Source organism: Chiloscyllium plagiosum, unplaced genomic scaffold (assembly GCF_037043375.1).
Source record: "Chiloscyllium plagiosum isolate Xiang-an unplaced genomic scaffold, Cpla_swu_hap1 HiC_scaffold_11, whole genome shotgun sequence".
NCBI classification, from domain to species: Eukaryota; Metazoa; Chordata; class Chondrichthyes; order Orectolobiformes; family Hemiscylliidae; genus Chiloscyllium; species Chiloscyllium plagiosum.
The window spans coordinates 86714475-86727090 of NW_028270149.1; the positions used below are offsets into that span (position 1 = coordinate 86714475).

The 12616-nt window shown below is 43.2% G+C and overlaps 1 protein-coding gene across 1 annotated transcript; it reads right to left on the reverse strand.

Moving 5' to 3' along the window:
- rpl36a (ribosomal protein L36A) lies at positions 1–11481 on the reverse strand. Its single transcript, XM_043704299.2, has 5 exons — positions 11440–11481; positions 6627–6732; positions 4899–4966; positions 652–774; positions 1–78 (listed from the first exon to the last, which is right to left on the reverse strand). The coding sequence occupies exons 1-5, from the start codon at positions 11440–11442 to the stop codon at positions 58–60; spliced, it is 321 nt and encodes a 106-aa protein (XP_043560234.1). The 5' UTR covers positions 11443–11481; the 3' UTR covers positions 1–57.
- Between the last annotated feature and the right edge of the window lie 1135 nt (positions 11482–12616).

Here is a 12616-nt window from a genome sequence, read left to right on the forward strand (position 1 = left end):
TAACTTTCAGTAATTTTTATTGTGAATTTGTACTCTAAAGAACACCAAGAATGCAGCTTAGAACTGGATGACTTGGCCCTGGAAAAAAAAAGTAAAGATCAAAGGTTAGCAAATATATTATCTAGTAAGCAGCAACCCTGTCAGTAGTCACATCAGTCGGCATCCTCCAAATGTCTCATTTGAGGGGCACTGCCTTTTTGTGAGGTTGTTAGAAAGCTGGATCATCATATTTCACTTGCTACATATTTAGTTAGTGCATCTGTTATAAACATTAAACTAACAACTCTAGCACACAGCAAGTACAGAGTAAAACTCCACCTACTCAAAATGTAAGTAAGGTTCCCTCACACTGTTTCATAAGCCCCCACAACAATCAGAACCCTCTTGCTCCATAGGTTTTTCAGGATCCAGCCTGTTTTGGGTCTGATCTTAACTCCCTCACCCTTCGTGGTGAAACACAGCTGCAACATACCACCAAAGTCTCAGAACAAAATTATAAGCATAATCTTTAGGAAGCGACGTTGCTGAACAAAGAATGAATTCAGCTTGGAATCCACATGCAGTTTAGCCTCAACACTGCACCTTCAGTAGAATGTTACCAACTGTCTGATGCTGTCCACCCAATCCACAGAAGGACTCAGGCACACTTACCTTCCTCTTCTTGTCTCCTCCCAGCTCAAAGTGTTTGCATCGCTTGATAGCCAGCATTCTCTTTGATCGACAATTAGGCTCCACACATTCCAGTCTCAGCACAATCTTCTTTGTGGTCTTAGCCTGCAAACACAAGGGATAGAAATTACCATGCAAACCCTGGCTGCTCTCAACACTCCTAACATAATAAGGTCACAACAACATGTACATACACACACTATGGAACCTCAACACCATGAGGGAAGTTTTAAAAATATGGAGAAAGGAAATACAGTTCCACATTATTGGTGGAATGTGACAGCATTGGAGAGGGTGCAGAGGAGAGTTATCATGTTGCCTGGACTGAAGAGTTCAGTTTTTCTGAAGAGCAGAGGAGATTGACGTGGGACATGATTGAGATGTATAACACTATGAGGGGCATAGATAGGGTAACAGGAATAAAGTTTTCTCCTTGGTGGAAGAATCAATGATCAGGGTGTAGATTTAAGTTAAGAGGTTTAGAGGAGATATTAGAAAAAAACCTTTCCATTCAGAGGGTGGTGGGAATCTGGAACTCACTGCCTGTAAGAATGGTAGAGGTAGAAACCCTCATAACCTTCCACAAGTACTTAGATGTATATCTTGGCATCACAAGTGCACAAGACTATTGACCAAGTGCTGGAAAATGGGATTAGCAGAGCAAGGAGGTTGTTTTTGACCAGAACAGACAGGATGGGCCATAGTGCCTTTTTCTGGGCTGTCGACTTTTATGATTTTAAAACCAGCAAAATGTCTTATAGATTAAAATGGGCCAGTGTCACAATAATCTTAACAGAATTTCTGACGTAGACAAAGCTATTTTGGACAGCATTATTAATGGATGCAAAAACCACCTTTATGAACATTGTGCTTTTCAAAATTCTGGACACAAAGAAGAACTGTTTTAAAAAAAAAACAAAGATAATGGCATATTCTGAAAAGTGTGTACCTTCAGGTTTGTGGAACAACTGTCTGAACAAGGAGTAACTGAAGTTTAGAGGTTGAAAACAAACTGCAGCCAAGTGGTTGCATACAGATACAAATTTAGTTCACTGATTGGTTAATGAACTAGTGACCAGTTATCAATGAGAAAGCAGTTTTGCTCATCAACAATCATGTGATCAGTTCTCAGCTAACTGAATAGGTTGGGGCTAGAAACAAGTTACAGAGAAGTGATCAGATCTTCACCAGGTTTCAATTCTCTGCATTCAGAACCCACTTTAAAAATTGAATAAAATCAGTTTGTTTTCTTCAGCAGTTGCTGTTATTTGTCATTTACAACTGATAACTTTTTACAAGTGAACAAGTCACCCTATGCCTCTTGCAGACCAGTAGAAAATTTGGGGAAAAAATTAGAAGGCCAAGAAGAAACCTTCTGATTAGCAAGAACAAACTTAACAGAACTTGAATATAAGATATAGCTTTCCATCCATCCATGTCTTTCTTCCTTGACTACATCTTTGTCCGTAAAAGAGGATTTGTAAAGGAATTTCAAATGAGTTTCAAATGTTCAAGATATATGTTGACAGTTTATATTTCTTAGAATAGCAATTCTTCTAAAGTACAGAAATCCGGTCTGTGCTTCCTGTCAACTAGAGTTTGAAAATTAGATAGATTGGGGAATTTTTGTATACTTAGTTTAAAATCATTAATTTATGATGAGTCTGCATATGGTGGGGTTCAGCTTCCTGTATACTGTCCCATTGAGATGGTACCATAGTGGAGATGCAACTGGACTGTAATCCAGAAACGCGGTACAATTTTTTGAAGATGTGGATTTGTATTCCACGATAGTAGATGTTGAAACTTGAATTCAATAAAACCTAGAATTAAAAGCTAGCCCAATGGTGACCATTCAATCATTGTTGATTGTCATAAAAACCCATCTGGTTCACTGATGTTGTTTAGGGAAGGAAATCCACCATCCTTACCTGGTGTGGCATATATGTATCTCTAAACCCTGGATGAATTTAACAAAAAAACTGGAACCAATAAAGAGTGAGCACAGGATCAAGGCCACAAGCAATAGGAACAGGAATACACCATTTGTCCCCTCACATCTACTCTGCCATTCACACGCTCATGGCTGATACAATAGTCTTCACCTCCACTTTTCTGCCTTTTGTCCATAACCCGATTCTCCTACTGATCAAGACACTATCTAATTCAACCTTAAATATAGACAAGGACTCTGCCACAAGCCCTCTGCGGCAAGGAGTTCCAAAGACACTCAACCCTCAGAGTAAATGTCTCCCCACGTTGCTCTTAAATTTACACCTCTGTATTCTGAGATGATATCCTTTGGTCCTATTCTCCCATCAGGGAAAACATTCTCTCAGCATTTATCCTGTCAGGCCCCTGAAGAATCCGAACAAGGTCTAAGGGTCATCAAAGTCTTGACTCACGTCAAAGACTTATCAGGTGTCATCGTACCCCATTATCAATGTAGTGTACCAGAAATGAGGTGGTTTTTGGTCCTGGAAGAATGAAAAATGAACTTCAGATAGAGATGGACAAAGGGACAACGTCACCTGATGTCAAAGCCATTAGCCAAGAGTGGTTACACAGGTGAATATCACAGCATTGATGGCCAGTCCCAAAATAAGAAATATTAGCAGGTCAGGAAGGGGCAAGATGGCATATCACCTCCTTGGCGGAAGACCATGAGTACCCTCACATCAGCCCAAGGGAAGAGCCAAGTGTTAGTTCCAAGACTACCATAGATCGCCAGGGAAGGACATCGGATCACTAAGACATGGGAGAACACAACTCTACTCCTCCATTCTCCAGAATAGCTCTGGGATCACTGAAGAGTTATCGTCTGTCACAGGTTTTACATTTGCTTTCTCTGCTAATTAAATAAGTACCATATCTAAACTGCTGCTTCTCAAAACAGCCATTACAAAATTGCAATTATTTGATTATTTTAGGTAACCATGATCACAAATGCCCTAAAATCAACAGAAAGCAAGGTTTGAGGCAGCACAGGATGGAAGTGGGAGCAAAGCAGATAAGCCTTGGGCTTAGCAAGAAAGCCTGAAAGATTTAGCATGGTGGCTATGCAAACTGGACAAAGTGAAAAGGAGTCACCAAAGGGGTACATTCAACCGTACTCGACTAACTGACAACCAGGAAAACTGAAGAAATGACTCAAGGCAGGTGAATGTGGAATGTCTAGCTTAAGGGTGCATGAGCTACTATATAGGGAAAATGTAGTGGAGGCTGATGTGATGACACTATATTCCCACATTATGATTGCACAAGTTAAAATATAAGTCCTTCCCAGTACATTTTAACAGAACCCAATATATATAGAGCTGCTGTACATGGCCAGTTTAAATCTAATAGTTCTTCAGGACCACGCACCAACCATACCATGACAGAAGGCTAACTGTCCACTGAAACCGTATAGATAGACAACACTTTATCTGAAATGGCGAAATCTGAAAAGCTCCGAAATCTGAAGGCTTATTCGTGAAGTTTTTTTCTCATTAACAAGGTTGTTCGGCGCACAAACAGTTAACCCAAACTCCACACCCACTCAATGTGTGTCAATCAGATGCAACATGGGAGAGTGTGGCGCAGGACCAGCAGGCCTCAATTCTGTTTCAGGGTCCGTTTTACTCACAGTGAGTTTGCTGTTCGGTAAGATTTTTAAAAATTTCACCACCAAACTGTCACTTATTCTAAAATTCAAAAAATTCTGATTTCTGAAAACCAGCTAGTCCTGAGCATGTCGGATAAAGGATTGCGCGCTTGTACAGAACATAAATATAACAAGCCAGTATCTGCACCAACTCAAGACCACAAAGCAGACTGCAATAGTGAAACACGCTCACCAAACCAGTCGAAGTCTTAGTAAGAACATACGGCCTAGGTAACCCTGACCAGTCTAACAAGAAAACAAAACGCTTCTATTGCAGCTTTTAAGTCCTCAAGCTGCATTAAAACATTTTAAAGTTAATGAAGCCTTTCAAAATGGAGTTATGGCTAAATGCATGAGTTGCAGAAGCTGGCATGGACGGAATATGTTTTAACAATGCTAGTTAAAGTGATGTATTTGAAGAATGAATATTGGCCAGGACTGGTACGAGCTGAGACCCCTCTTCTCGGAATTATCATGGTATCTTGCACATCCAGCCAAGAATGTAAACAAAGCCCCAGTTTAACATACATCTCACCTGACAGGGCAACACAAAAGCAATCAGTCCAAAGAAACCCACTCTTACCTTTTTTCGAAATATAGGCTTTGTCTGTCCACCATAACCACTCTGCTTCCTGTCATAACGCCTCTTACCTGTAGGAAGATATGTCATGAGTTCCTGTCTGAACATTATACTCAGCTAAGTCCACAGGGACAGGATAATGTCAGGATATTCCAACAAATTTAATCGCAGATCATGCAAAGTTTCAACACAATCAACTCCCGTTCACTGAGCAGTCTATCCACATACCAGAGAGGTTTGTCACACTCCTGAAGACTGCACTATAAATTCTCTTTCTGTCTGCAGTGCCAAACTCTAAAGTAGACAGCAAAGAGATCTACCATGCTGGCCAGCCATTCTCTGGGCGATCACGGACACTATTGTGAAGGCAGAAGGTGGCTTGGGGGCTAGAGTTTACGATAGATGGAGATGGAGCCCAGAGAAGAGAAAAGCAATCATGCATTCAAAGAGATGGATAACAATAAGCTGAGGAGAAAGAAAAACTGGTAATTGGAGCCATAATTGAGTGAAAATCTGTTGTGCATGCTGAAGGCAGCCAGTGTCATTACAGGGTCTGGGATGTGGGGAGGGGTAAAAGACATGGAAGGAGGTACTCCAGCCCTAAAGTTGTTGAACTCCATATTGAGGCATGAAGGGTGTAGGCTTCTCAAGTGGAAAATCAGCTGCTGTTGTTCATACTTGTACTGAACCTCACTGGAGCAATGCAGCAGACAGAAATGTAAACCAGGGAACATGGTGATGTGTTAAAGTGGCAGCCAACCAAAAGCTCAGGGTCATTTTTGCTGACAGAATGTGAGTGTTCTGTAAAGCGGTCGCACAGTCTGCATTTCGTTTCCCCAATGTAGAGGTAACCACATTGTGAGCACCAAATACAAGTAGGCTAGATTGAGTGAAGTTAATTAAATTGCTGCTTCATCTGGAAGGTGTCTGGAGCCTTGGATAGGGAGGACAGCGGAAGTAAACAGGCAGGTGTTACACCTTCTGCTATTGCAAGGTACCATGACGGTGTGGAAAGGTGTTGGAAGTACATCAGGTGTCCCAGAGAGAATATTCCCTGAGAATGCTGAAAAGGAAATGCAGGGGAATGTGCGCCTTGGGGTGGCAGAAATGGTGGCGATTTGTAACCATCAGTTCTGAAGAAGGGTCACTGGACCCAAAATGTTAACTCTATTTTTTCTCCACAGATGCTGCCAGACCTGCTGAGTTTCTATAGCCAATTCTATTTTTCTTTGCAACTTCTCTAATTTTTTCTCACAACTGAAATCTCTCATCTCTGGAACTATTCTCAATTCTTCTGCACCATCTCCAGTACATTCATCCTTCCTAGTGTGCGATCCAAACTATATATAATACTCCAGCTGAGATCTAACCAGTATCTTACACAAGTTCATCATAACATTCCTGTACTCTTTTATTCTATCTGTGTAGGCTAGAACACCATGTACTTTATTAACAGTCCAGCCACCTTTAATAATTTATGTACACATACATCTAGATCTTTTTGTTCTTGTACTCTTTAGAATAAAACCCTGTTTTATACAGTCTCTTCATTGTACTTAAGTGCATCACCTTGCTTCTTCATGGTGAACTTTTTTTCTGAAACGTCAAATCACTTGTTCCTCAGATACTGCCTGATCTGCTGTGCTTTTTCCAAGTGCCAAGCTTCATCAACTCAAACTTCATTTGTGATCTATCTGACCACAACCAACATCATTCCCACCAGTGACTTACCCTGTGCATACAAGGAATCCTTTCCTTTCTTGTACTGGGTAACCTTATGAGGCTGGTGCCTGCGACATTTCTTGCAGTACGTCCTCCGGGTTTTTGGTACGTTGACCTGCAGAGAAATGGAGTGAAGAAAACAAAATGGGATTCTGATTGAGACGTACCAATATAATATTACATCAAGCTCTAAAGTCATGTATCTCAAGCTTGCTCAAGGTGCTTGAGCGGATCTGTAACTCAACACTCAGGCCCTACTGAACAGGAAGATGTTAGTCTAAATTAGCCCTATCTTCCTCCATGAAAATGATTCTTTCCAGACCCTGGCCCAACAGCCCTTTTTGACAGCCCAGGTTCCTAGGACAATCGACCAGACAGAATGGAAAATCATTATGAGCCAACACAGCAGGCTTGTCTGAAAAATGGTTGGCCACAAGTCTATGATTCAGATGCAAGCCACGTAGATTTGAATGGACATGGTAGACAACAGGTTTATCCATTTCCCGGCTCTCTTTGAGACCAAGATTATGAATCCATTAAGCACCCATCATTTTCCTCCATTCACTGGCTCACCTGACCAAAACTCCCCTTATGGTCCAGAGTCCTAAACTCACATCTTATTCATCTTCTGCCCTATCACTCCCAATGCTCTGTTTGAGCTCATTTAGTACACAAAGGCCCACCTCTGCTCTCTCTTATTAACACTAAATTACTGTATATCCCAATTCCCTTCCCGGTCTCCATAACACTGGTACTTTAACAATTGTCTGCCCCCCCTTGGGTACTTACCTCCCGTCTCCAAAGCTGTCATTACCTTTCCATAAGAAAAACAAAAACCCTCTCCTCAAGTTGTAAAATGCCTTCAAAGCCCGTATCAACTTTTCCACAACTCCGTGCTTAAACTTCTCCAATCTAGTTCCTGCCTTCTCATGGCATTAAAATTGGCTTTTAAAATCACAAATGAAATGCTATATGACTGTGACAAAATTAAACTAGCCTCTTGATTCTTCTTAAGTTGTCTGCACTCTTTGGCACAACTGGCCACACCACCTTCCTCCAATGCCTCATCATAGGTCCTCGCTGGATCAAACTGGAGTAGAAGTGGGTTAATTAGGATTATTCTAAATATGGAAGGATTGTCTGATAAGAAAAAGCTATACTGTGGAAAAGGATATGGAAGATATAGACTGTAGGGAAATAGATGGTGACATCTTGCAAAATGTCCATATTACAGAGGAGGAAGTGCAGGATTTTTTGAAATGGATAAACCCCCAGGACCTGATCAGGTGTACCCTAGAACTCTGTGGAAAGCTAGAGAAGTAATTGCTGGGCTTCTTGCTGAGATATTTTATCATCAATAGTCACAGGTGAGGTGCCGGAAGACTAGAGGTTGGCTAACGTGGTGCCACTGTTTAAGAAGGGTGGTAAGGACAAGCCAGGAACTATAGACCAGTGAGCCTGATGTCTGTGGTGGGCAAGTATTTGGAGGGAATCCTGAGGGACAGGATCTACATGTATTTGGAAAGGCAAGGACTGATTCGGGATAGTCAACATGACTTTGTGCATGGGAAATCATGTCTCACAAACCTGATTGAGTTTTTTGAGGAAGTAACAAAGAGGATTAATGAGGGCAGAGCAGTAGATGTGATCTATATGGACTTCAGTAAGGCGTTCGACAAGGTTCCCCATGGGAGTCTGATTAGCAAGGTTAGATCTCACGGAATACAGGGAGAACTAGCCATTTGGATACAGAATTGGCTCAAAGGTAGAAGACAGAGGGTGGTGGTGGAGGGTTGTTGTTCAGACTGGAGACCTGTGACCGGTGGAGTGCCACAAGGATCGGTGCTGGGTCCTCTACTTTTTGTCATTTTCATAAATGATTTGGATGTGAGCATAAGAGGTATAGTTAGTAAGTTTGCAGATGACACCAAATTTGGAGGTGTAGTGGACAGTGAAGAGGATTACCTCAGATTACAACAGGATCTGGACCAGATGAGCCATTGGGCAGAAAAGTGGCAGATGGAGTTTAATTCAGATAAATGCGAGGTGCTGCATTTTGGGAAAGCAAATCTTAGCAGGACTTATACACTTAATGGTAAGGTCCTAGGGAGTGTTGCTGAACAAAGAGACCTTGGAGTGCAGGTTCATAGCTCCTTGAAAGTGGAGTCGCAGGTAGATAGGATAGTGAAGGCAGCGTTTGGTATGCTTTCCTTTATTGGTCAGAGTATTGAGTACAGGAGTTGGGAGGTCATGTTGCGGCTGTACAGGACATTGGTTAGGCCACTGTTGGAATATTGCATGCAACCCTGGTCTCTTTCCTATCGGAACAATGTTGTGAAACTTGAAAGGGTTCAGAAAAAGATTTACAAGGATAATTGGAGGATTTGAGCTATAGGGAGAGGCTGAGGCTGTTTTCCCTGGAGCGTCGGAGGCTGAGGGATGACTTATAGAGGTTTACAAAATTATGAGGGGTATGGATAGGATAAATAGACAAAGTCTTTTCTCTGGGGTTGGGGAGTCCAGAACTAGAGGGCATAGGTTTAGGGTGAGAGGAGAAAGATATAAAAGAGACCTACGGGGCAACTTTTTCATAGAGAGGGTTGTATGTGTACGGAATGAGCTGCCAGAGGAAGCAGGACAGGCTGGTACAACTGCAACATTTAAGAGGCATTTGGATAGGTATATGAATACGAAGGGTTTGGAGGGATACGGGCCAGGTGCTGGCAGGTGGGACTAGATTTGGTTAGGATATCTGGTCAGCATGGACGGGTTGGACCGAAGGGTCTGTTTCCATGCTGTACATCTCTATGACTCTATAAACAAGTTGAGATTCTATTCACTAGAGTTAAGAAGAATGAGAGATGATCTCATTGAAACATACAGGTTCCTTAAGGGGCTTGGCAGGGTAAATGCTGAGAGGATGTTCCCTCATGGGAGAGTCTAGGACCAAAAGACAGTCTCAGAATGAAGGGTCACCAATTTAAGACTGAAATTATGAGGAATTTTTTTTATTCACAGCATGGAGTGTCTTTACAACTGCTTGCAACAAAGAGCTGTGGGGCAGAATTGATAAGTACATTGAAGGTTGAGATAGATAGATCAGTAGGGGTATCTATGGACATGGGAAAAGCAGGAAAATGGAAGTATGGAGTGCCAGATCAGCCATGATCCTAATGAATGGCAGGGCAGACTCATGGAGCCGAACAGCCTACTGCTGTTCCTATTCAGCCTTTTGAGCCTGCTGTGCCCTTCAAGAAAAATCATCTGAGACTAACATCTGCCAGTTCCAATCTTATAAACACAGTCACCTTCTCCCCACTCTGATATTGCTACCTGTGGCCCAAATGATCTGTTGATGACTTACTTCTATTGCTACATGCTGCACCTCAGGCAATCTCACAAGGCATGGTGGTGCAGGTTAGAATAGCCTGCTCCTGTCTCAGTCCTATTCACTGTCTGTCCTCGCTGCCTTGCATTAGGTCCTTGCATTAGCATGGAGTGTCTTTACAACTGCTTGCAACAAAGAGCTGTGGGGCAGAATTGATAAGTACATTGAAGGTTGAGATAGATAGATCAGTAGGGGTATCTATGGACATGGGAAAAGCAGGAAAATGGAAGTATGGAGTGCCAGATCAGCCATGATCCTAATGAATGGCAGGGCAGACTCATGGAGCCGAACAGCCTACTGCTGTTCCTATTCAGCCTTTTGAGCCTGCTGTGCCCTTCAAGAAAAATCATCTGAGACTAACATCTGCCAGTTCCAATCTTATAAACACAGTCACCTTCTCCCCACTCTGATATTGCTACCTGTGGCCCAAATGATCTGTTGATGACTTACTTCTATTGCTACATGCTGCACCTCAGGCAATCTCACAAGGCATGGTGGTGCAGGTTAGAATAGCCTGCTCCTGTCTCAGTCCTATTCACTGTCTGTCCTCGCTGCCTTGCATTAGGTCCCAGTTAAATAGAGACATGATTTAAAGACCAGTACTTTTTCAAATCTTCCACTGTTTTTGGTCTTTAATAAAGCTTCTTCCCCACTGTTATCAGACTTTTGAACAGACCTCTCAAATGTTAATGCTGATCTCTCTCTCTCTGCACCTTCAGCGTCTGTAACACCGTATTCTGTTCTGCTACCTGAAGCAATTTTTATGATACTATGCACCCGGGTAGAGCACGCAACATTTTTCAGTGTCTCAGTACACGTGACAACAATAAATCAAGTTAAATATCTGTAAATTCCCTCCAACTCCTGCTGCTTGAGCATGTCTCTGTAATTGTTGCACCATGTCTTCAGGTGCATCTGCCCAGTATCTACAAGCCCACTATAGATCTCCCACCTTATTTTCCCCTCTGAAAGCTGCCTGTTTGAATGCTGCTGTCACAGTGCCACATGTAACTCATTGTCACACTGCGTCTGATAACAATGCCACTTTTGGAGAGGGGGGGGGGGGGGGGAGAAAGAGGGCGGATTCTGGACAAGGCGCTACATTAATGCAAGTTGTTGTTATATTCCTTTCTCTTGGGGGACTTGCTGGAGGGCAGCTCCCTTGGCACCTCCCGGCTGCTGTCGAATCGCCTTCCAGCCGGGGTAGCCCTCCCCCAACCACCATCTCACTGCAGTCCCGCGGCCCTCCCTCTCGGGGATTCAGCCTCAGATACGGCTGTCGACCCCTCAGCTCGGCTCGATTCCCCCGCCAGCTGGTCTGCCACACGCGGGAGGCGAGCTTGCACTGCTTCGCGAAGCCGGTGTGACAGCTACCGAAGGCGGATGGCGGCTGATTGTCCCTAGGCCTCAGGCTCCGTCAGCTCCTTCACTCACCATCTTGTCGTCTCGGTCCCGGGCAGAGAGAAAAAGGAGGGCGCGCTGACGTCACCGCGCAGTGCTTATAGAGCGCGGCGCATGCTGGGATTCTGGCGGACCGAGGCTATGTGTTCGGAGGACCTCAGTGTTGCGGGTAGTCAACGGACCCAATGAGCAGGGGACATGAATTGAACAGTAACTGCAAAATAGGGTGAACAGACTAATAATGAGTCCGAGAGAATATGCAGCTTGACATTTCGGAATCGAATGCCAACCCTATTATCATGGAGTCATAGAGATGTACAGCATGGAAACAGACCCTTTTGTCCAACCTGTCCATGTCGACCAGATATCCCAACCCAATCTAGTCCCACCTGCCAGCACCCGGCCCATATCCCTCCAAACCCTTCCTATTCATATACACATCCAAATGCCTCTTAAATGTTACAGTTGTACCAGCCTCCACCACATCCTCTAGCAGCTCATCCCATACACGTACAACCCTCTGTGTGAAAAAGTTGCCCCTTAGGTCTCTTTTATATCTTTCCCCACTCACCCTAAACCTATACCCTCTAGTTCTGGACTCCCCCACCCCAGGGAAAAGACTTTGTCTATTTATCTTATCCAGGCCCCTCAATTTTTATAAACCTCCATAAGGTCACCCCTCAGCCCCAGCCTGTTCAGCCTCTCCCTGTAGCTCAGATCCTCCAATCCTGGCAACATCCTTGGAAATCTTTTCTGAACCCTTTTAAGTTTCACAACATCTTTCCGATTGGAAGGAAAGCAGAAGTGCACGCAATATTCCAACAGTGGCCTAACCAATTGTCTTTTAGAATCATAGAGTTTTACAATATGGAAGGAGGCCATTCAACCCATCGTGTCAATACTGGTTCCCAAAAGAAGTACCCAGCTAGTCCCATGATCTAGCACTAACTCCATAGCCCTTTAAACTCATCACATTCAAATATGTATCTAGCTCTCTGTTGAAACCTCATATGAATCTGCCTGCATCACTTTCCAAAACCTCACAACCCTTTAAGAATTTTGTCCTCAGCAAACTCCTAGATCACTTGCTGACATTTCCAAAACTGTGACCCCCTAGTTTTTCACAATTAAGGTCACCTCTTAAACTCCTATGCTCCAAGGAGAGTAAGCTCAATTTCATAGACTAGAATCTTTACAGTGTGAAAACAGG

Bases quoted from the DNA above. Each gene is read 5' to 3' on its own strand.
- rpl36a (XM_043704299.2), bottom strand. The intron at 775-4,898 runs GTAAGAGTGGGT...TTGTGTTTGCAG, and splicing joins AGCCTATATTTCGAAAAAAG to GCTAAGACCACAAAGAAGAT. The intron at 79-651 runs GTAAGTGTGCCT...TTTTTTTTCCAG, and splicing joins GAGGAGACAAGAAGAGGAAG to GGCCAAGTCATCCAGTTCTA.